The sequence below is a fragment of the Nanorana parkeri genome, unplaced genomic scaffold (genome assembly GCF_000935625.1).
Source record: "Nanorana parkeri isolate BGI_ZX_2015 unplaced genomic scaffold, ASM93562v1 scaffold931, whole genome shotgun sequence".
Taxonomy (NCBI): domain Eukaryota; kingdom Metazoa; phylum Chordata; class Amphibia; order Anura; family Dicroglossidae; genus Nanorana; species Nanorana parkeri.
This window is the reverse complement of record NW_017307199.1, coordinates 167,711-193,705: the sequence shown is the minus strand read 5'-3', so window position 1 is coordinate 193,705 and position 25,995 is coordinate 167,711. Positions and strand designations below refer to the sequence as shown.

The following is a 25,995-nucleotide window of genomic DNA, read 5'->3' as shown; positions in this document are numbered from 1 at the left end:
CACACAGTATCTCACATGGGGTTAAGGGGCGGAGCGTTAACCCATTGTGTGCTGCCATGATGCACCAGGAAAGGAAAATTACCGATGGGTAAGTATACCATTTTCCGTTATATATACACATACACACAGTATCTCACAGAAGTGAATACACCCCTCACATTTTTGTAAATATTTTATTATTTCATTTCATGCAACGACACAAGAAATGACACTTTGCTACAATATAAAGTAGTGAGTGTACAGCTTGTATATCAGTGTACATTTGCTGTCCCCTCAAAATAACTCAACACACAGCCATGTCTAAACCGCTGGCAACAAAAGTGATGTCCGTGATGTCATCATGGAGGAGTGGAAGAGGACTCCAGTGGCAACCTGTGAAGCTCTGGTGAACTCCTTGCCCAAGAGAGTTAAGGCAGTGCTGGAAAATAATGGTGGCCACACAAAATATTGACACTTTTGGCCCAATTTGGACATTTTCACTTAGGGGTGTACTCACTTTTGTTGCCAGTGACTTAGATATTAATGGATGTGTGTTGAGATATTTTGATAAAATATTTACAAAAATGTGAGGGTTGTACTCACTTCTGTAAGATACTGTGCATATACTGATATAATATGTACTGATATACTGCAATATGTCTTTTGAGCTGTAGATGACACTGTATTCAATGTTAGTTGATTATGAACTTAAAATATGAATAAGAAAAAACAAATATGCATGCTTATCTATGATACACAGAAAGTTTTCATATATACTGTATATATATATATATATATATTTCCTGCATAATGCTGTATTCTGATGTTATGTTCTCCTAAGCAAATAAAACCTAATCCAGCATTCCTCAAGATCTGGCTGCTTCATCTAAACACATAACCAAAAGGTTATGGGCCCAGACACTAAACAGAATGCTGCAAGTCAACAAGAGCCACATGCAAGCTACTGAAAGATGGCAAGTAGTTCAGATATGAAGTTTGCAATCGCAAAGCTCAACAATAGCAACTACCAGCTATGGAAGTTCAAGCTTGAAATGCTGCTAAGCAAAGACGACTTGTGGCAAGTACTGAGTACAGACATACCCACTAATGGACGCATGGAGGAATGGGACAAGAAGAACAGGCAAGCAAAAGCAATTATAAGTCTGCTAGTGGAAGATGACCGAGCTCATCCACATAAGAAAAGAGAATACAGCTTGAGGTATATGGACTACATTACAAAAACTGTATGAGCGTTCAAACCTAAACAGTAAACCATATCTGTGTAACACTCTCTAGTGATCAATTGGATACTCAACTGCGGAGTCAGTTATGGAATGACGGGGCTCAGTATGTGATTCCTTATCTCACTCTCCATGTACTGTTTAATGGAGGTTTGGAATCAGTAACATCATATCCCGTTAATTTGGTAAACTATAGTGGCAACAAGTAGTAAGGTAATGAGTGTAGGAGAATACTATCTGCGTATCTCTCCTAACCTCTCACTGATAGTTCAGTTGAACTGAGTCTTGTAGCTTCCCCAGTCAGGGTAATATATGCAGCACCTACAGAGCAAGTAATATAGAGCTATGCTACACAGTTCAACTATATATCACTTCAGCATGGGTTAACACAATATTGTATATAAAGGAGTAGTACGATATGCTTCACAGTTCAAATTAAGGACGTTAAGCAGAGTTCCTCAGCACAGCAGGGGTTAATGTACTAGTGCATAGCATCGACAATAATGATTCACAGTTCAATAATTGAAAGTCATTAGGTAGAGATTATCATCAAAGCAGAGGTTGATACACAATTGCAAGGAATTTGGACAATACTCCACAGATCCTTTGTAAGTCAATTTGCAGCGGTTCTATGCTAGTGTAGTGGAATATGCAGTATATTTCCCAGTTCAATTGGAAGTTATTAAAGCTGTTTGTAAGCAGAGCAGAGGGTTCACACTAGTACAACGTTCAGGCTGATATGCATCAGTCATCTAATTGCTTGTAAGCTGGTGCCCTCAGTCTTGCGGTTAAGGAGTCCGTTTGGTTTGTTCACAAGCTGCTGGCAACTTCTGTGAGATTCTCCTAAGGGATGTTCGACATTCACCGCTCACAACGGTCGGACGCCGAACAACCATTATTTCCTCCCTTAAATCCCCCCTCGCGGATGGGAGGAGCCAGCTGTCATCCTGGACGTGCGCGGCTGCGCAGAACAGCGGGGAGCTGTGGATGGTTGCGGCTGCCTAGCGCGAAGGGGAGGAGCTAGCAGACGCGCTGGCCTTGCACAGCCCCACAACGCTGTGCTGGACCGTGGCAGGGTGAGTCTATTACAATCTGCTAAGCAAGCTATTTAGGATGAGGCTAGAAAAAGGCCAGGAAATGTGTGAACATGTGAATGCCATGCTGGAAATCGTAGAACAGCTATGTGCAATTGGAGAGGAAATTAAAGATAACCATGTGGTGGCATTACTGCTATGTCATACACTCTTATTAATGCTCTAAAAACCAGACCGGAGCAGGAAATAACACTAGAATACACCACATGAAAATGAATCGATGAATATGACAGAAGGAAAGAAATTATGCACAATGAAGAAAGTGAGAAAGCCCTAATGGTGCATGAGAGCGCATAGCAAAACAAAGAGAGCAGAGTGTGTTTTCGCTGTAAAAAAGGCTGGTCACCTGAAAAAGGACTGTTCAATCTGGAAAGCCAAGCAGAGAAAGCAAGAGGCACCTACAAGAGAAAGAGCTAAGGCAGCTACAAAGAAAACTGCAGGCATATCATGAAGCGCTACCTTTAAAGTGACTCAGAACAGTATACCACACAGATGCTGTATTCACTCATGCGCAACAAGTCACATGACCAGTGATGAGACCTTCTTCACAGAACTTGATTCCAGGGCAAAGGACAAAGTTTTCCTACCAAACAGGAAAAGTATTACTGCAAAAATTAACGTTTAAGGATTCTTGAACTGCATCACACCTTCAGGGGACAAGCAGACTATCCTCGTGAAAAATTAACGGTATGTCCCAGACATAGATGGAAGCTTTCTATCAGTGAAAATCCTTGCTAATAATGGTCACACAATTCAATTCCAAGGTGATGGATGTACAATCTGAAACAATAAGCAAATCCTCACAAAAGGAAAACTAGATGAACAGAATACAGACTCATCACTGCAGATGGACAAGTCAGAACAGCCACTCATAATCCACACAACAAATGTATCCACCTATGGCACAGATTACTAGGGCACTGAAATTCAGAAGCCATAAAAGATATTATAAAGAAGTCATGGGAAAACCAGTCATGACTGCAACGTACCTACAGAACAGACTGCCATAAAAAGCTGTTGAAAGCACCCCATTTGAAATGTGGCATGGATCGAAGCCTAGCCTAGGGCACATCAAAGTGTTTGGATGTAAAGCTTATGCATATATAATACACCTGACGCATTCCGGATTCTCATCTCTTCAACTGTTTCTTGCCTCTTTCAGCAGGGGTGCACTAATGAAGCCAGGAACCTGACAAGTGACCACCCGCCCAGCTTCCCGATTGGATTGGAAGCCGCAGCCATGCTCCTTGCAGCTTCCCTGGGACTTTTATGTGAGGAATGTAAGTGGCAAGTGCTGCTGCTCTCTGTATCACTAGGGTTGCCACCTTCTCTTCAAGCGAAACCCAAACACTCGATATACAGGCGAGTGAGAGGAGAGACAGCCAGGAGACCATATACAGTATATGGCTTTAAAATGTTAAACAACATGCAATTTCTATGAAAATTGGCTAAGGAGATGTGTGTTATCTCAGATAATAAACAGCATTGACTTTAATATCATGGAGTGCGAGTGACTACTTTAATCTTCCTCAAATACCTGACTTTGGAACATCTCAACCCCGTATTGCTCCATCTTCTGTACCGCTGAAAGGACACTCTTTTGTGGCGGTTGAGTGGCTCCTGCCGCTCACTGATTGATGTCCTATGGCCCACCTGAAAAGTTGCCGGTGGTTGCTAACCACGAATGCTGCTGTCGTTTATACTGTTATATACTGTTTTTAACATAGTTTTATTAATACATACTGTTATATATGCCTTTTTTGATACTTTTATAGGTAGCCTTTAGCTACTGCGTTTATACTGGTTTTTATATGCCCTGGAGTCGGGAGCCGCTCCATGAGCCTACCATGTTACCCTCACTTAGGCCGTCAGCGAGTGCATTCGCTGACCTTTTGTACATTGGTAGTGCTTTCTGGACCATACATTGGTTCAACGAGATGCTATTCTGTCTCACCGCCATTGGATGGCGAAAAAGTACTTCTATCCTTTTTTCTCTCTCTTTCCTCTTCTCTTCCCTCTTCTGTCTCCCTGTCCCTTCCTCCTTAACTCCTTCTCCCCCCCCTCCATACCCTGGGGATGACCAAAATGACACGGGAGTAACCTTTAGACCCCCATGATGGCTAATCCTCATATAGCCCTGGCTACCCTCAATGAGGGGCTTTAACACTCCACAGAAACGTAGCCAAGTACTATATCATTTTCATAAACACAAGGTGAGTGTCTTGTTCTTGCAGGAAACTCACTTCCGCAGTGAGTCTCTATAGCCTTCCATAAGACTCTGAACCCAGAGATCCTGCAACAGCAAACAGACCCACACGATAGATTTCTATTCTTAAAGGTAAAACTTTTTGGTCGTGTTTACACCCTTGCCCACCCTTGGAAAATGTCTATTTTCCCAACCAGGACCAACTGAACTTCCTTGCACTCCTGGTCAAAGCTCTGGAGAATTTTGGATGTCCCAACCTGATCCTGGGAGGAGACTTCAACCTAGCGATGGTGCCCTGTCTGGACTCCTCTTCTGGTAAGTCCCCTCTCTCTCATACGTCCCTAGCTAAATTAAAATATCTGCTATACAAGCTCAGACTGGTTGATGTGTGGCGAGCCCTCCATGCCTTTGAGAGGGATTATACATATTTCTCCCCGGCTCACAATATATACAGTAGGTTAGACTATTTCTTCCACTCAAAGCACTTGCTAGATTCGACCCCTTCCGCCCACATTGGGTTACGTCTCTGGTCTGATCATGCCCCTGTCTTCCTAAATCTGGGAGTTTCCGGGTGTCAGCCATACCCGTAACTCGTGGCGTCTGAACAACAATTTATTGAACGACCCCCTGTGCCTAGATGAGATCAAGACATCGGTGCGCAATTTTGTCTCTGACCATCTCGGTGATACCACACACCCGCTGACCCAATGGGAGGCGCTCAAATGTGTGCTACGAGGCATTTTCATCAAACATGGATCACGCCTCAAGAAGGCCAGAACCACACGCGTCGCTGAGCTCTTGACCTCTATTGCGGCACTTGAGGGGGTTCATAAGTCTACCCAGCCGGACACCACCTTTGTGGAACTTTCAAATGCTAGGCGGGAGCTGTTGTCTATCCTTCACACCAGGTCCTGCAACGCAAGAGATAGGGCCTGTAAGCTGAGGTACGAATGCGGCCGACACCTGGTGAGAACATTACACCCCCGTCCCCCACGGGCCTTTATCCCTTTTATCATGGACCGCAACTCTACCAAAATTCAATCCACAATGGGTATTGCAGGGGAATTCCGTCACTACTATGCCAGTCTATACAACCTCCCTGCTCCCCCTTCCTCCCCACCGACCGGACAAACCCCCTTCTCCATGGAGCAATACATTGCACACACGGCTCTGCCAACCATTGATCATGCTGAGTTGCAGGGGCTAGAGTCTCCGTTCTCCCCCTCCGAGGTAGAAGTGGCTATCCGGACTCTCAAAACGGGGAAATGTGCGGGTCCGGATGGCTACTCACCCCGATTCTATAAAATCCTCTCTGACTTTCTGTCCCCAATCCTGACCCGCACCTTTAACTCAGTGGACGACTCTCACCCCTTTCCCTCTACCATGCTAGCGGCTAATATCTGTGTTATCCCCAAGCCCGGTAAAGACGCCTCCCTATGTCAGAATTTCAGATCGATATCACTACTTAACGTGGACATTAAACTGTTCTCGAAACTATTAGCACTCCGTCTTTCCCCATCCCTGCAGTCCATCATCAACCCGGAGCAGGTCAGCTTTGTCCCGGGAGGGAGGCCATGGAGAACACCACTAAAATAATTAACCTGATCTCCCATATTCATAGACATAACACCAAGGCATGCTTCCTGTCCATTGACGCCGAGAAGGCATTTGACCGCGTTAACTGGGAATTCCTTCGCCAGGCCCTACTCCAACTTGGATTGGGGCCTGCCATTCTATCCAAGATCATGTCGCTCTATTCTTCCCCCACGGCCCTGGTGAGGGTGAATGGTTCGTTCTCGGAGCCGTTCTCCATCTCCAACGGCACTATCCCCACTTCTCTATGTCATAGTGATGGAACACTTGGCGGAGGCCATCCGTTTGAACCCTGATATACACGGCATCCCTACCCCCTCCTTTCACCATAAGATGTCTTTATTTGCGGACGACCTGCTATTATATATCACCCGTCCCCATATCAGCATCCCGGGGATCCTCAGTGAATTTGACAGGTTTGGCAGACTAAGCAACTTCAAAGTTAATATGGCTAAATCAACCGCTCTCAACCTCATGTTGACTCCCCCGACGGTCTCTCTCCTCCGTAGGAATTTTCCTTTCCAATGGCAACCCCGGTCCATCACATATCTGGGCGTCTCCATCCCGGCTAACCTAACAGATCTTTTTCAACTAAATGACTTACCTATCCTCAGCTCCATGCGCAAAGCCTTCGAGTCATATCACAATATGAAGATCTTGTGGTTCGGCAAACTTGATACCCTAAAGATGGAGACCCTCCCAAAATTATGATATGTCTTCCAGACAATCCCTATAGGACCTCCGAGACATTTCTTCAGTTCTCTACGCACCATGGTGAATCGTTTTGTGTGGCAGAAGGGCTACTCCCGTATACGACATAAAACTCTGCGTAGACACAAATCCCAAGGTGGGGTGAGCCTACCCGATTTCGAGTTATACCACCAAGCCGCCCTTCTTTCCAGGATTGTGGATTGGTTCCCGCCTCCTTCCTCACAACCCACACCAACGGTGCTGATTGAACAAGACCTGTGTCCTATAGATTTGAGAGCCCTCCCATGGAGCTCACCCGACAAAGCTGCTGCACTCCCTCACCCTTCTCCCCTTACGGTTGCAACTTTGAAAACATGGCATAGAACCTATCGCACTTATTCTCTCTCTACTATACCTGGGCCTCTATCACCTTTATTTGACAACCCCCTGTTCCCCACGGGGGTAGCTATTCCCTCGGTGGGGGCTACAAGAGGAGTGACTGGCCCACGGCTCGGGACTTTATACACCCCACTACTGGCCGTTTTGTGACACGGACAGATACCATGGGGAACCCCCCGGTGAATTGGCTGTTAGATCTACAACTGTCTGGGATATGTTCTGCGCTATATGCTTGTGGGCAGACCCACAGACCGTTGACATCCTTTGAACTCATGCTTGTCTCTAAAAGAAGGGCTCGTCACACGATATCGGTCATTTATGGGACGTTGAGAGATGTTCTTCATCAGGTGCCGTTGGGTTCTCGGGCCAAATGGCACGCTGACTTGAACAGGGACCTGTCGGGGACAGACTGGGCCACCATACATCACTACACTCACAAATCATCTGTTTCCTCATATGCCCAGGAAAAGAATTACAAAATGATTACTAGGTGGTACAGTATCAGAATGTTTATACTGCTATGAATTGCCTAATATACAGATAAAAAGTATACTTTACCAGCAATATAAATTTAGTTGTTTTGGAAGAAGTCAGCAGTCAACGCTCGGCAACCAGGGATAGTCAGGTTCTCTTTAGTTCAGTTCCCTGGGACAGCCGTCCTCAGCTTCTGACCTATACCCTTGGAATGTATTTGCCTACTGCCTTGTCTTGTTCGACTCTCTCTGATGATGGAATTCAAATCCCTTGGGCTCCTGGTCCCCTCTCTATATCCCCCCCTGCGGTGTGGGCTTGGTTTGATCTATCACGTGATTACTGACATGAAACATGACGTCAAATACCCTATATGGTCATGGACTTTTCCCTTACAATCACCATCAGGGGGCACTATTGTTCTATGTAAAAATTGGGAGCGTTTCATTTAATTTCACTAATTTTTAAAGATAAGGCAGTGATATAACCTTTAACCTCAGACCTTGGACAAAACCATGAATATAAAATGTTGACAATCCTTAATCACACCATGCCAGACTTCCAGTCTGGTCTATAATTTACAACCTGGGAAATCTAAAAGAAGCCATTAGCAATCCTCCTTAAATTCCTTGAAAGTGAGGTACTTAGTTTAGAGTTAGACCCAGAAGTTTTCATATATATAAGAAAAGAATATACATTGATATGTACCACCTAATTCTTTGCACTTAAATATAAAAACCCCATTATTAGTAATAAACAACAATATATTTCAATGGGTACACTCAAACAATATATATAATGAATATAGTTTGGATATATAAAAGTACATGTATAAAGTTCTACTTAAAATCAGTCAATAAAGTAGGCAGATAGATGCTACATATAATAGAATAACATAATAACATTGTTGTTAATATTTATCACTACAATGAATAGTAAGGTTTCATAAACAACTTTAAGATAAACCCCATCTTCTATTCATTGAGAGAGAAAAAAAAACTCTAAACACTCCAGTCTCTTGTAAATTGTATTCTCGTGGAGGCCAGAAAGTCATCAATCAAGACCGACACAGGCTGGTACTATCCTAAACTGATATGCGTCTGAGACCCCCACCTTTTACGATCTGAAGAATGTTTATATTAACATTCCTAATCTCTCTGTGAAGGTCTCTGTATCAGAAAAGAATGAACTTATTTTCACCTTATAGCACATAGACAAAATGGCTACTAGTATGCCCATAGACACCTCTGTAAAATGACATGTTTAGGCCTATGAAATCGATTCCTTTTCGGCCCAATAGTTCTGACAACAGGGACCCAGTTTCCATACACTGGATCTTCCCTTCTTCTCCAGAGACCTGCTGGCGATGCAACGAGGTAAGAGGCACATGCCTACACATTTGGTGGACATGTCCCTTGGTTTTTCCATTCTGGCAGAAAGTTTTTGAGATTTATAATCGTTTATACGGGGACACCTTGGCACCTACGCCTGCTATTGCCTTATTATCGCTCCTGCTGGAAAACCCAAAAATCCATGATACTTAGACACCTTCTATCTGTTGCTCGCCAGGTGATCCCCATGTACTGGAAAACAACGACTACCCCACCCCTATCCAAGTGGGTTAGCCAGGTCAATGATGTAATGCACATGGAGGAGCTCCTGGCGACAGATAATAATACTTTCCCCAAGTTCCTGTCACAATGGAGCGCGTGGATACACTTCTCCGCCTCGGCCGACCTCCAATCCCTCCTCTAATCTTACTCTCCTGGAAAGACATGGGAGGCCGGTACCCCCTTACACACCAGGAATTACAGATTGATGTGTCCCCCCCTCCCATCCCCACCATCTTACCTCCTATATACCATTCTCTTCCTTTTGTTCCTCCGAGATTTTTCTTTCTTCCTATTGTCTCCCAATGATGTGACTTATGCTATTTGAGTTTTGATGTGAATTGTCTGAATCCCTTTTACAAAAGTTAATAAAAACTGATTCAACACGAAAACACCCCCCTCCTGACATCCTACCATCCATCTGCCAAAACAAACTGTATTTCCTAATTATTGCGGGCAGCCAGAGCTGGGAGCTTACACATGCAGCAACACGCAGCTGGGTGATTGCATGGACTCAGGTAGCTCAGCTCCCCCCCACCGGTGCTGATGGTGGATGGAGCTCCCATGATCCGCAGCCCTCCAGAGCTTTTAGCTCTCCTACAAGCTGTTCATTCCCACTGTTCCCAGGAAGACCCTGGGAGCCAGCAGGAGGTACGAGGGCAAGATCACTCGCAACTCGAAGCGCTTTAAGGAGTTCACCCCAAACTACAACTCGGACATTATCTTAAGGATGAGGAGAACATGGGGGCGGAAAGGCTCATGACACAGGTGACGAGCCAAGGGGTGGGAGTATAAGACGGGGAGGGGCCCAGAGGTGGGAGTATCAGACAGGTGAGGGACCCAAGGGCATCAGTATGAGACAAGTGAGGGATCTAGAGGTGGCGGTGTAACACAGATGAGCATCCCCCCGTCTGTGGGAGCTGGGGGGATGGCAGAAAAATGCATTTTCGGCTGTGTAGATAAAATCCTTGCACTGGCCCGGATCACCTTGGTATGCCTGACAGCAGTCCAGGACAGCCGGGCTAAACACAATCAGGCAGAGGCACCAGCAGCTCTCTGATCAGGCATATTAGGCAGCCACCTAACTATTGTACCTGCTGATTGTAAATTGCTGACCTGCTGATTGTAAAAATAAAAAATATCCCAATCATGATTCAGTCCTAAGGGGATTCCAGTGCCCATCAATAAATATCCAAAAAAAAACTCTCTTTTACATAAGTGGAGAAAGAAATCCCCTCTTTTTTATGTGGTATAACGTTTTCTCTAATCTGAATTTTAAGAGAGAGGTGGTGTGATTTATGTTTCTCATTCAAGTGTTTAGCCACATTAGCAGGATTATTTTCGTTCATTTTGTTTAATCATTTAATCAATCTCTCACCCTCCTGGTTGTGCTACCAAGATATTGTACACTGCACCTCTGACATGTAATTACATATATAATATACCTGGTATTACAATTTACAAAAGTCTTAGCAGGAAATCTACCATTTACAGTGGAGATAATTTATTTGCAATATGTTGGCAGCATGTACATGTCAGAACCACATTTAAAGTTCCCTTTTAAATGCAACGACATTTCACTTGTTCTTTCAAAAAGACTAGATGAAAGATATTTGCCCAAAGTGGCCATTCTTCTCGCTTCTCACTGTCTAGCCATCTTTCAAACCTTTTGCCAAAATCTCATCATGGTGCAATATACTATAGGTCTACACCGTATCTTCCAATTACTTTTTCTACTTATAGTCTAAACTCAATTCTTAGACATAGCTAGCTAGCTGATATGCTCTTTCATATTCTCAGAGTACCCCTAGCAAGAAATCTATGTTGCATAATTTCTGCCTCATGTTCAAAACTATCACTACTTATCCTTCGTATTCTAATGAACTCTTCCACGTGTATTCCTCTAATAACATGTGTAGGGTGTACAGAATTTGTTCTCAGCAAAGTGTTTCCTATATAGTATAAAACCACTTGTGTATCCACTAGACGTGCATTTGTTCTTGTCCACATGTCAGTCGGCAATTTCGGACATTTGGATGCATTTGGATGAATTAAATAAATAACAAATTTTGAACATATCCACATTTTTTGATAAGGAAAGATTTTGTCTGAATGTGATTCAGAATGATCAAAATTATTTTGTTAGACGTGATAATAATAAAACAACAAACCAGCATGGAGTCACACCACCCTTTCTTCATTTATACCAGACCCTTTAGGAATTTTAGGAGGGACCCCATTCCCAAAAGAATCTGTGGGGTCCTCCCAAAATTCCATTACCAGGCCCTTTATCCAAACAGCAGCCTGGCAGAGCAGGAAAGATGGGGACAATCATGTGGGCCCCCTGCACTATACCAGGGAACCCCCTAGCAAAGCACCTTCTCCCCTTGTCGACCCTGGCATTATGGTTGTGTGGGTCTGTGGGCAGGGGGGCTTATTTGAATCTGAGTGCCGCCGTTTATAAAGGAAGCACCCAGAAGCCGCCCCCCCCCCCTTTGTGAATAGGGAAGTATCACGTACCTGGCTGAAGATTGGTTAGATGAGGAGGCTTCCCTTGCGCCTCGTGTCCCACAAACTCTGAGGATAGTAACGGTTCCTGAGTGAACAGCGAGTAGCATGGGTGCCAGTGGATGCGACAGCAGCGTGCCGGGCGGATGTTCAGGATCAGGTATAGCAAAGCCAAGGTCAACATCGGGCGGGCAGCAGGGTACTGGAGCAGAGTGCAGTAAACAATCCGAGGTCAGAAGGCAGGCTGCAATCAAGAGAGGTCAAGAACAATTTGGGTCAAACAAAGGAGCAAGAATCTGGCAGAATAACAGGAACAAGCTGAAGACCATCCAGCAACTGAGTATAGGCCAGGCTCGATTAAATAGGCTGATCCATTAGAGTTCACTGCATCACTTCCTGTGCACCAGAGATTAGCACCTTCGCGCGCAGGTCCCATTGCGCGCAAGTGCATGTTTCCTGCTGTACAAAAAATGGGACCACACGCAATAGTAGCAGTCAGCTTACAGTGCCCCCCTAAAGGGCAGCCCCCTGGATTCCCTTTAGGGGGAACACTTTTCATGGTGATTTTGAAGAAAACATTGAATCAGTGCAGGAGCATGGGAATTGGATTCAGGCTCCCTAGAATTTTCCTTAGGTCTGTAGCCCTTCCATCTAATTAAATATTGTACAAGTCCTCCCTTTCTTCTGCAGTCCAAGAGGGCATCCACTTCCTACTCTTTAACCCCATCCAGGATAGAGGGGGCAGGGGTACCCGTGTCACAATCAGGAAAGGGGTCTGGGACCTCTGGCTTGAGCAAGGACGCGTGGAAAACTGGATGGATTCTGTAAGAATCAGGTAACACTAACTCATAAGCAACAGGTTTAAATCTTTCTTTTCACACAAAATGGTCCAATGTGTTTAGGAGCCACATTTCTGGACAGGCAGGCCAATATTAAATTAAGAGTGGACAGCCAGACTTTTCCCCTGGGTTTGAGATCCAGATCTTCTATTATTTTCAAAACAAGCTTTATTGTCTGATCCTTGGCAATTGCGCCCTATAGAAACTTGACATTGGACTGTAGGCTTTTCACCCTGTCCTGTACAGCTGGAACAGAGACACTAGGATCTCAGTTGGGCAACAAGGTGGGATGGAAGCCACAGTTTGCAAAAAACGTAGTGCAGAGAATTATTGTAAGCAAATTTCGCAAATGGAAGGAGCGAAGCCCAATTATCTTGCAAAAAAAGAAGAAAAGCACATGAGGTATTGCTCCAGGGTTTGATTTCTTTGCTTGGTTTGGCCATTAGTTTGCTGGTGGTAGGCGGAAGAGAAGCGATTCTCTATCCCCTGGGTTTTACAGAGACCCCTCCAAAACATGGATGCAAATTGGACTCCATGATCTGAGACTATGCTGCTTGGGACTCCATAGAGGCAAACAATTTCTTTAAGGAATATCTGAGTCATCTCAGAGGCAGAAGGAGTGACAACCATAGACACAAAATGTGCCATTTTAGTGAGGCAGTCAACGACTATGAAGATACAAGTGAAGTCTTCTAACGAGGGAAGTTCTACTATAAACTGCATGCTAATCATGTCCCAGGGATGGGACGGAATAGGCAGTGGTCTCAGTAATCCCCACAATCTCACTCTTTCAAACTTGTTTCGTATACAAATCATGCAGGATTTCACATAGGCTTGACAGTCTGCCTTAAGACTGGGCCATCAAAAAGACCATTGCAGCAATTCCAATGTCTTGAAAACCCTGAAGTGTCCAGCCAAGGGATGATCATGACAAAGTTTAAATACTGCTACCCACAACTGAGGTGGCACAGAAATTCTATTGTCCAGAAAAAATAGTCCATCTCTCTCCTGTATATTAAATCCTGAAGATAAAACATCCGCAGTAGAGGCTTGTCACAAAAGAGTTTTCAGCAGATTCAGAGTCCTATGTCGTTGGATATATGTGGGACAAACCATCGGGTTTGACATTTTTGGAGCCCAGACAATAAGTGATGTGTAACAAAAATCGTGAAAAGAACAGTGCCCATCTGGCCTTTCGAGGTTTTAAGTGTTTGGCTGTTCAGAGATATTCAAGGTTCTTATGATCTGTGAAAGTTAAGACTGGATGAGCAGCACCTTCAAGTAAGTATCACCATTCGTCCGAAGCGGAGTTGATAGCCAGAAGTTCCCTGTCCCCCACGTCATAGTTCTTCTCTGCGGGAGAAAGTTTTTTAGAGTAGAAGGCCACAGGGTGGAGCAGGGATCTTTCATCCGGACGCTGAGAAAGAATAGCCCAAACAGCATTTTCTGAGGCATCCACTTCTAGAACGAATGGGAGAGTTGGATCAGGATGTTGCTGGTGACCACTGGAAATGAGCCCCTTGTTTAGTGAGTTGTGTGATTGGATTGATGATGGATGAGAAAAATTGGTGAAACCTATTAATCATTGGATGCTTTTGCAGGCCACCGGGGCAGGCCAGTCCAAAATGGTCGCCACTTTTTGTGGGTCAATAGCAATGCCCGACGTAGATATAAGCAGACCCAGAAATTGAACAGTCTCTCTATCAAATTCACATTTCTTCACCTGGACATATAGTTTATTTTCAGGATTATTTTTGATATGGGTCTAATAGGCATCAAGAGAAAAAATTTAAATATCATCCAGGAAGTCTCTAAAAATATTGTTTACACGGTGCTGGAATCTTGCCGGGGAATTGCATAACCCAAAAGGCATCACCAAGTATTGAAAGTGCCCAAAACCATGTGCGAAAAACCGTCTTCCACTCGTCCCTATCTCGTATCCTTATTAGATTGTAGGCACCACGAAGGTCCAACTTGGTGAAGGTTTTTGCAGATCTGAAATGCTGAAAGAGCTCTGGTACCAGGGACAACGGGTATAATTTTTTTACTGTAGTTTTGTTTAATTCTTGGTAATCAATGATCTTTCTTTTCAATGAAAAATATTCCTGCTCCAGCAAGTGGCATTGAAGGTTGAATAAATCCTTTGTAAAGATTTTCATCTATGTATTGTGGCTAAGTCTCTAATTTTGGTTTGGACAGGAGATAAATCCTACCAAAGGGTATTTCTGCTCCAGGTATTAACTCGATCGGGCAGTCGTAGGGGCGATGAGGTGGTAAGGAGTCAGCCTTTTTTTGTAAAAGACATAAATGAATTCAGGGTATTTGGGTTGAACAAATTGGGCAGCAGAAACATGTTCTTATTGCAAGCCCAGAAGAGCTCCTTGCAGGAAACAATGTTGTTGGCAATAAGAGAATGAAAAGGTTAGAGTCCCTGAACCCAATTTATCAGGGGATCATGCACCTGTAGCCAGGGGATTCCCAGGATTACGGGAAAGAAGGGAGAAGAGATAACATCTAGTTGTAATTTTTCCTGGTGTTCCATTACAGTAGAGGCAAGCAGAGGACAGGTTACTTGAGGGAAGGGCCAGAATTGGGGTTGGACCCATCTGCTAGCTGAATGATCATAGGTTGTGCCTTGGTGCGTAAGGAAATTTGGTGAAGAAGGGCAGAATTTGTATCCATTAAACAACTGCATGCACCAGAGTCAATACTGTGAGATTGGAGATATGGAGGACATATACCTTACAACTTCTGCAAACTACAACTTTGCAAAGCGCAGTAATTGGAGATTGCAGCCTTCTGAACTTGATGTCCACCCTGATGCCACCTTCAGCAAGGGGGCATTGCTTAAAAGGGAATAAGTACTATCCTTGTCGCACTCCTTACCGATATGTCCCTTATAGTGGGGGGTGCTTGAAGTGACCTCGGATGGCGCCGCGAATATCAGCAATTGTAGAAATGTCACCTCACCAGCACACCAATCCTTTTAAGATAGCAAAAGCTTCATTTATTGAAGTTTTTTGTCATATGACCAAACAAGCGCTTTCGGTACCGCACAGGGTCCCTTCATCAGGCTGTAGCATTGACGATTGTCAATGCTACAGCCTGATGAAGGGACCCTGTGCGGCCCGAAAGCGCTTGTTTGGTCATATGACAAAAAACTTCAATAAATGAAGCTTTTGCTATCTTAAAAGGATTGGTGTGCTGGTGACATTTCTACAATTATTGCTTAAAAGGGAAACGCAGGACTCTTGTGTACTAGAATGAAAGATCATTTGAGTAGTATTGCTTTAAACAAGTAAACTAATGCTGGATTAGGCTAGCAAATATAATCAACCTAGAAATGCTTAGAGTTTAAATTCTTTCAAAATTAGAACCAGTTTGTAAATGCTTTTATAGGGCATATCTGACACTTTCTACAGTCTGAGTCTATGTTTTCAGTGTTTTTAATTCTGTTTTTCTTTTTATAGGGAAATGGTTATCTCAGTTTGATCCAAGCCTTACAAAGAATGAAAACTTTAATCGGCTATCTTCTGGGTTAGTTAAAGTTCCTATGATGAATGCCCACAAGTATCCACTGCAGATCCTTAAGGACACATATTTGCAAGCCCAGGTATGAATCAGTTTAGTGTCTGATAATAATGTACAGTACATCACATGAGCTATTAATATATTTATTATCAAATCCAATTTAAATGCTCTCTAAACTTTGTTTCCTTTTAGTAATCTGCTTAAGGGTCTACATATAGTATCTTAAACTGAGGAGCGCTAATATACTCAGAAAATATATAAGCTGAATACAGTAAACTCCCCATTATCTGGCATTCAAGCATCCGGCACTCTCAAGTAACCTGCAAAAAAAATTCAGGACATAATATGTCCTTGTTTTTTTTTGCCGGTGGCTTGATGCACACTAACATTTTTTTATTTAGTAGCAAACAAAATTAGTTGTTTACCTCTTGCTTCCAGGCAGCTAGACTCCACTTTTGTCAGCAGAATATAAACAATGGGAGCAATAGCCAGCCTGCTGCTTACATTCACCTGTCAACTGTGAAAGCTAGCCAGCCAGTGAATAGGGCCGGGGTGGTTTCTTGAGAGCTACTATTAACTCTCAAGCAAACAGAAACTACAGTTATCTGGCACCTACCGATCCCCGTGGGTGCCAGATAACTGGGAGTTTACTGAACATGATTCCACTTATTAGGCTGTATTTATAATCTAAACCAGTTCATCTGGATGCACATGCCTCCACCCACAAATTCTTAAGTAACAAATAAAAATGCTATAATATGAATATTTTAGGATAAGGTAGGCTGTTGCTCTCTCCAGAAAAGCAAAATCTGTGTAGGAATACAGCAATCATTAGGTTATTTTTCAATATTTAACTTGAGGGCCAGCCTTAAGGTGGCCATACACTCTACAACCATCGCAAGACTTTAGTCTTGCAATGGTTGTACAGGGATTAAAAAAACGTACGATCTGCCTATCTTGGACAGGCAGATCGCACTCTCGATCATCGCAAGCCCGCCCCCCTGCGGGGTGGGCTTCCGATGACCGCAATGCTGAACGGGCAGTGTGCGCGTGCGCACACCGGCCCGCTCGGCATTTGTCTTCCGAGCACCGTTCTAACCAGCCGAGAATCGTACGATTCCCGGCTGGTTTTCGAACATGCTGGTTCGACAGAAGACGTGCGACCGTACAGTAGAAACGGTCGCACGTCTCCGTTCACACTGCTCGATTATCGTACGAAAAACCGATCGCATACGATTATCGTACGATAATCGTGCAGTGTATGGGCACCTTTAGGTTGCATCGGTGCTCTGTGCAAAATTTGAGGAAATTTCAGAGTAACAAGAATAAAAGTGAATCCTAATCACTCCCCTTGTAAATAACTTTACAAATTGACATTAGGAAAAATGTCCTTGTGTTAGGAACTCTTTCCCGTCTCCCATATGCCTATTTACATTTTAATATGTTATATTAGCTTTATTATATATGCTATAATATATTAGCTTTATAAATAATTATACTTTTGGTATGCAGAACAGAGTCTTGCTGAAATTTTCCAAAGACCCTTACTATATTCAGCATTGTAATAAGGAACATTGCAGCCCCTGGCATTTCTTTACACCTTCAGAATTCAGCAAGCATCACACCAAGGGTAAAACTTCCAATCACAGTGCCATATTTCCTGCAACAGGCTTTATATTGAAACAGAAAAAACAGTGCACTCCTCTACTGTAGAAGACTTTAATGAGTGAAAATGTTAAAACATGGAAGACCGGTACTCACAAGCAGCTGATGTTAAAAAACCTGTAATATGCAGAGGTGAATCTGCACTGAATGGACATCAGATGTCAGTCACGTCAGGACCTTCAATAAAAGCAATCCTCTTTCGACTTGTTGTAGAAACATCCCAAACCTGGGGAAATCCCTTCCTAGGAAAATAAATCTTGCAGCACAGCAATCCAGCAATCCAGCAGGTCTCTCTCACTAGTCACAGCTGATTTACATTCTCCTCAACTCCCAACTGGATGCCAAGGCTGCCTTATTCTGTACAGCCCAGCTTGCCTCACTGTTTTGGGTCTGGCATTTTTTGCCACCCCCCTGGAGAGTGCCGCCCAAGGCACACTCCTTGTTTGCCTTGCAGTGGATACGCCCCTGGCAGCCACACGATTACAACACATTAATACACAGTATGTATGCCACTGCTATTCATTTTGTTCAGTCTTTTTTATTAGTTTTAGTGTGCAAGGAAAAGGTTGTATGAAGAGAAAAAGGAAGCAGTAAACATGGGATCCTAACAGTAACATGTATACATTGTATTGTTCATATGAATACTTTCATAGGTATACATATTTCAGTGTTAAGAACCATTTTTAAAACCCTGAGGTTGAGGTGAAATGGGTTGAATAAAAGGTTCCAAGTTTTAGGTATAGTTTAAGGGAATAGGAGGGGAGGAGGGTTAGAGGAAGGGACTGGTGAGGGCAGGGGTGTGTATCTGCCCTGAGGCGGCACTTTCTAGGGGGGCGCAACAGTCAGGCAAGCCGTGCTGCACAGAATTCGGCAGCTTCAGCTTCCTAATCTATCGGTTTTGAAGTGACGGGGACCTTAACGCTGCTGTGTGCAGACAGCATGAGGCGCCCTATCACATCAGAGGGTGCATCGCAGCCGCCGAACATCTCATCATGAGATGTTCGGCGGCTGCAATGCATGCTTGAATGTGACAGGGCGCCTCATGCTGTCTGCACACAGCAGCATTAGGGACTCCTGTCACCTCTGAAGGGCACTGTAGATAACTCCCTGCAGACTCACAGACTGTCAGCGGTTTATCCTTACAGGCTGTAAGCAGCTGCAGTGATCTGTGTTAGAGGGGACAGGTTGCCACTTAAAGCTTGTAAGGAGAAAACTCTGGCAGTCTGTGAGTTTCCGTCCCCGTGCAGTCTACTCACCCCTCCGCTCCACTCCGCTCCTGCTGACAGCCACACAATCATCCCCATTCCAGTAGCCGGCAGCAATAGCCACCCTGCTATTGGCTCTTTTAAATTGCAGTAGACAATAACAGGCTGGCTATTGCACCCGCCCACTGCCTGCTATCAATCAACAGAAGAGGACCTGATGGAGAACTTTTTCCTTTTAAAAAAAAAAAAAAAAAAAAAAAAGTTTAAAAAAATAAAGTTAAATAAACTAAAATTTTTTTTTTTAAAGTTTAAAAAAAGTTAAATGAAAAGTAAAAATGCAAAAAAAATAGTTAAATAAACTAAAATTAAGAATACAATAAAATAAAAAAAGTTAAAAAAAATAAAAAAACACAGCCTCCTGAGACCCACAGCCTTCTAAAACCCCACACAGCCATCAATTTTCCATTATAGTTGTGAGTGGGGCCTCATATTTAAGTTTCACCTAAGGCCTCACAAAGTCTAGAGCCGTCTCTGGGTAAGTGGATCACACTGCTGTTAAAGAGACCCTGCAGAGCCCAGCATAGATTCTGCACAGCCCACCTGAAAGTCTCAGGTGGGCTCTGCAGGATCTGTGGTGGGGTCTATGGTGGGCTCTGCAGAGTCTCAGGGGGGCTGTGCAGGATCTGTAGTGGGATCTATGGTGGGCTCTACAGGGTCTATGGTGGGCTCTGCGGGATCTATGGTGGACTCTGCAAGGCCTCAGGGTGGCTTTGCAGGATCTGTAGTGGGCTCTGCAGGGTCTATGGTGGACTCTGCAGGGTCTATGATGGGCTCTGCACAGTCAATGGTGGGCTCTGTGGGGTCTATGGTGCGCTCCACAGTCCCTTGTCACTTGCAGCGTGTGTAGTTTCTGCAAGGTGCTTTAAAGGTCCAGAACTGTAGTCTGTTTTAGCAGAGCCCTGTTTCCAAAGACCCCCTTCAGGGGTATGACCACAGGGAGTTCAAAGATTTGCCACTGTGGCTGGTAAGTTAGGACTTGTCCCTGTTAAGGTAAACAGACCCTCCACCATGTATGGGTTGACTTGGGGCTTTGGAGAAATATTGTTGCCCCCTTTCCCTTTTTAAATTTGGCGTCATTCTCAAGGATCCATAGGTTGCCTATAAAGCTGCTCAGTGCCCGTGCAGCCTCTCTCTGTGGATTCTCTACTTAGTGTTTTCCTTCTGACATGTGCTGAGCTGCCCATATACTACTACTGCTACTACTGTGCACATCAAGCAGGGAGGCCAGATCTTTGCAGAATGTGCTCTGCATATCCAGGGCCATCTTTACCCCAGGGCAAAAGGGACAGCTGCCCTGGGCCCCATCATTTACAGAGTCACACAGCAGCTGTCCCTTTCGCCCCCCAGCGGCAGACAGAAAAAGAGCTGCAGCAGCACTGGTGGGGAAACAGATGGGCCATCCATTCTCGGTAGCAGCCAGCCTGTGAAGTGACAGGCTGTCGTGTGTGTGCCTCCTGCTGTGTTCTCCTCCCCTGATGCCTGTCACAGAGATGTGGCAGGCATGGGGGGGGGGGGGGGGGGGGGTACAGCCAGGCAGCACAGGTAAATCTGAAAAAAACAAACGGTTATCTTTATTTGCACTTGTCTGTCCTTAGCTGTACATGGACAGTAATGGAGAGTGGAAGAAAAAACGTGCTCACTCCGCCATGGTTAGGACACGCCCCTCATGGACAGTAATTTTTAGCACTTGCACAGAGGCGGGGGTCTGGGAGCAGAACTGGGAAGGGAGAATCTGGACTGTATTGGATTTACACTGCATATCACTAAACACGTGCTGAAATGTATATATTCGGTACATTTGTTCAATGATATGCTGTGTAATTGCAATACAGATTTTGCTAATATATTCATGTTCTGTACTACATGTAAATCATACAATTAGATTTAAAATGTAATTCTCATTGTATTTATAAAGTAGTGGAGAACAAATGTACAGTACATGGTTATATTGGTAAAATTGTTACTGCATAATATTACTTTATTATTTCTGCATATAACAATATAAACATCAGGTTAAAGGAGAACTATGGGGTCAGTGTTTTTCCCCATAGTTCTCCTTAGGGTAACGGGAGGACACAAACTAGCGTCCTCCCGTTACCCTAAGCTCAGTATACCGCGAGCTACAGCTCGCGGTATACTGAGACGCCGCACCTGGAGCGGATCCGACTCGGAAGATGGGATCCGCCCAGCTGCGTGAGTGACAGCTGGCTCTGCCTACCTAGAGGCAGAGCCAGCTGTACCCGCCCCCTCCCCCGTCCGTTCCGCCAGTCAGCGCTGGCAGATCGGAGCGGGGAGAGGGGAATCCAGCCCCTCCCCCTGTCACGGCAGAGAGCCGTGACAGGATCGAGAGGTGAGGGAACCCGGTATGTGTTTCCTCACCTCCCGATCTACTGAGCCGACCTGTGACAGTCTCATTGTCACAGGTCGGCTTAGAACTATGAGGTGAGTGGAAATCACTCATTTAAGACACACTCACAGGAAGAAAACTCAACCATAAAAAAAACCCAAGAAAAATATTCATAGAACATCCACCATACATTTTCCATTAGTGTTAAAACCATTCTTCCCCTTAAGGGTCTCAGCTAGAAGGAAGAGAAAAAAACCCCCCAAAACCCCTCCCGACCCTAAACCAAACCAAACACAACAAACCAAAAAGAAAAAGGAAATTTCACAGTCTCATCTCCTCCTCTTCTCTCCCTCCCTCCCCCAAATGGTCATACAGATAAACCTCATGTTCCTGGTAAGCACATAATAGCAATGTCAAGCTTTATCCATGGAATCCATGTCGCCATAAATTGTGGGTACCTATCCTGAGATCACGCTACTAACTCTTCCACCCTTCTCAAAAAGTTAATTTCTATAACCCCGCCTTTGATTTGCAATATATCTTGGCACCTCCGATATCTAGCTATTACTGTTCTTGCAGCAAATGAGAGAAATCAAAATAGGTCTTTCTTGGCTTCTTTAATTGGACCCGGTTTCAATAGTCAATAACGCGATCTGAGGTGTACAAAGTCCCTGAACCTTAATAAGATGTGCTCCTATTTTATAAACCATGTCCCAGAAAGGTTGAATCTCTTGACAAGACCACCATATATGTAACATAGTACCTTTCTCTACTCCACATCTCCAACATCGATCCGATATGTTTGGGAAGATCTTATGTAGTAAAGTAGGGTATCTATACCATGTTGTCAATATCTTAAAATTCCATTCCTGGATGTAACTCGAAATACTCAACTTACATGTTTACACAAAAGATCGTCTCCAATCATCTTGAGATAATCTATAACCCAGTTCTGTTTCCCACCCCCTTACATAAAACGGTCTATCTGCAAATGCTTGAGTCAAGAGAGTATGATATATCTTTGATAGTTTATGTTCACTTTCCTTTTGGTTCATACACAGATCCTCAAAGGAGGCCATTTCTCATCTTAGGGTTTTAAATCTCGAAAGGGCAGTAATGTAGTGTTTAATTTGAAAGTATGTATACCACTGTTTCTGTGGGGAACCAACTTCTGGGATCAGAAGAGATAGGGGATATATACCATGATCTGAAATTGCTTGAATAATAGGAGCTGGTTCCATAGCGGCCCATTTTAAAAAAACTTAAGCAAGCAAACCCTGCTGGGAAATCTGGGTTACCTAATATAGGAGAGAGAGGTCCCTCATAGTCTGATATATTATATAATTTTACTGTCCTGTCCCAGATTTTCATTAGTGTCCTAACTAATGGAGGTAAAGGCCCCTGAATCAGCCTTTTCTGAGGACGAATCCATTGGATCGAAGTCAGTGCTAATGGGCTAGCTGCTTGTTCAATAGATATCCACAATTTGTTTCTGGTAGGGGAAAACCAGTCTGTAATATGGGTTAATACTGCTGCCCAATAATACAGCTCCATATGTGGAAGACCTGCTCCCCATTCTGTCTATGCATTACTAGTATATCATGTCTTAATCGTGGTGAAGTAGATCCCCCACACGTTATCACGTACCTAGTATGGAGACCGAAGGTTGAGGAGGCTTCTCTTGCACCTCGTGTCTTGTGGCCTTTGATGTTGGGGACAAAGGCCAGGCAGACAAGGAGTGGCACGAGTGCTTTGGGGAAATCCGGTATTCGTAGTCACAACAAGCCGGGGTCAAATAGCCAGGAGATCTGATGCAGTACAGAATGGAGCAGGCAGAAGAAGAATCCAGAAAACAGTCCGAGGTCGAAAAAGCAGGCAGCAAGCGGGGATGGTGGGCAAAACAGAAACAAGTCGAAATCCAGGGAGTTCAGAAGTATACAGGACCAGGCAAAACAGGATTCAAGGAACACACACAAGCTGGAAAGGCAAACCAGCAACTAACAGCCGTGTGAGCTGGGTTTAAATAGGGCATGGAATCTATCAAGCACGTAATTTCCGGTGCGCCACTTGGCGCGTCTTTCCGCGCCATATGCGCATCACTTCCGGTGCGCCCGTTGGCGCGTCATTCCGTGGGCAGGACGTGTACTGCGCATGCGTGTGTTCGTTCTTCCCTGCGCATCCGCGGTGCAGGACCTTTGCTGACAGTGCCCCCCTCTGACGGGCAGCCTCCGGATGCCGACTCTGGAAGGACGAGCAGAAGCCCTTTGGAGGAATCGACGTACCAGGTCGGGAGCGTGGACGTGAGCCGCAGGCTCCCAGGAGTTCTCTTCGGGCCCATATCCTTTCCATTTAATGAGGAATCGGCGGGAGGCGCCAGACCCACGACAATCAAGTGTAGCCTCCACCTCGTATTCCATACCGCCATCGACCAGCACAGGAGAAGGCGGGCCGTCACCCCGGTCCCCAAAAGGGTCCGGACCACGGGTTTCAGGAGAGTCACGTGAAACACCGAGTGGATCCGATAGGAGGCCGTAAGCTGCAATTCATAAGCCACAGGGTTAATACGTTTGAGGACAGGGAAAGGTCCAACGAATCGCGGAGCCAGTTTTTTCGAGGGACAGGCGAGTTTTAGGTTGAGGGTAGACAACCATACCTTGTCCCCAGGTTGCAGGTTCAGGTCGCCCCTCCGCTTTCTATCAAAGGAGGCCTTGGTGGTGGCCTGAGCCCGGGCGAGGGTTTTCTTCAGCAGCTCAAGGTTGGAGTGCAGGAACTGGACACGCTCTTGGATGGAAGGCACAGAGGTCTCGGCTGGCAAAACGGGCATGAAGTACGGATGGAATCCCGAGTTGGCAAAGAACGGAGTTTGCCCCGTAGCCGAGTGTACCGCATTATTGTATGCGAACTCTGCACAGGGAAGCAGCGAAGCCCAGTCATCTTGTGTGAAGGATGAAAAGCACCGCAAATATTGCTCAAGGGTTTGGTTTGTTCTCTCCGTCTGGCCATTCGTTTGAGGGTGGTAGGCGGATGAGAACCGCGGCTCAATTCCCAGGGATTTGCAAGTTTCTCTCCAAAATTTAGAAGTAAACTGGACCCCACAATCAGATACTATGTTGTCTGGAACTCCATGGAGACGGATGACCTCACGGAGGAAGGGCAGTCTCTGAGGCTGAAGGGGTACCCATCATGGGAATGAAATGGGCCATTTTGGTGAAACGGTCCACTACAACGAAAATGGACGTATAGCCCTCAGATGGGGGAAGTTCAACAACGAAGTCCATACTGAGCATCTCCCAGGGTCTGAACGGAACGGGCAGTTGTTGTAATAAACCCCATGGCCTCTTCCTCTCTGTTTTATTCCTTGCACAGGTTGCACAAGAGGAGACGTAGGCCCGACAATCCTTCCTCAAGGAGGGCCACCAAAAACTTCTAAGAATCAGGCTGAAGGATTTGGAAACCCCAAAGTGTCCAGCTAGAAGATGGTCATGACAGGATTTGAAAACGAAATGCCTTAATGGTGGGGGTACGAACACGGCATGATCCCGGAACAACAGTCCGTCATGTTCCCTTAATTCGATTCCAGGAGGCCGCTCAGCAGAGGAAGTTGCATTCATGAGATCCAAGAGGAAGCTTTGTTGAAGCAGCAGAAAGTTGTGTCCTGGAAGCACCGGGTCCATTGAGGACTTTGATGTTGACATAGGATACATCCTTGAAAGTGCATCCGGCTTACCATTCTTCGACCCCGGTCGGTATGTGATGTGCAGGGTGAAACGTGAAAAGAAGAGGGCCCATCTGGCTTGCCGGGTTCTGAGGCGTTTGGCTGAGCGGAGATATTCGAGATTTTTATGATCGGTATAAACGAGTATGGGAAGTTGGGCCCCCTCATGTAGGTATCTCCACTCTTCCAGAGCCAGTTTTATGGCTAAGAGCTCTCGATCCCCCACATCGTAATTTCTCTCAGGTGGGGAGAGCTTCCGAGAAAAAAATGCCACGGGATGCAGCAGGCTGGTGGCCTCAGGGCGTTGAGAAAGAACCGCACCTACTGCCGTCTCAGAGGCATCTACTTCTAACACATATGGCAGAGTAGGTTCGGGGTGTCTCAGTATGGGAGCTGACGTAAAAAGGGCCTTTAGCATTTCAAAAGCCGTTTGGGCCTTCGGAGTCCAGGCAAAGCGAATATGTTGTCGGGTGAGTTGGGTGATGGGGGCAATAATGGCAGAAAACCCCTTTATGAACCTCCGATAAAAGTTGGCGAAGCCTATGAATCGCTGGATACTTTTACAATCTGTGGGTACAGGCCAATTCAATACAGCCGCCACTTTCTGGGAATCCATGGCAATGCCCTCAGTTGAGATGATCAATCCCAAAAACTGGATGGATTTTTTCTCAAACTCACACTTTTCTGGTTTGGCGTATAAACTGTGGCTTCGAAGACGGGATAAAACTTTGCGCAGATGATCTCGATGGCTCTCGAGGGAAGGAGAAAACACTAGAATGTCATCTAGGTACACAATCATAAAATGATCGAGATAGTCCCGGGAGATCTCGTTGACAAAATGT

At 44.9% G+C, this 25,995-nt stretch overlaps 1 protein-coding gene across 1 annotated transcript in view; it reads left to right on the top strand.

The window, feature by feature from the left end:
• LOC108795093 (plasma protease C1 inhibitor-like) overlaps nucleotides 1-25,995 on the top strand; it is an 86,347-nt gene that overhangs the window by 34,727 nt on the left and 25,625 nt on the right. The window contains exon 3 of the mRNA XM_018566280.1: nucleotides 16,101-16,243. Coding sequence (XP_018421782.1) covers nucleotides 16,101-16,243 — 143 coding nt within the window. The remainder of the gene's footprint in view (nucleotides 1-16,100; nucleotides 16,244-25,995) is intronic.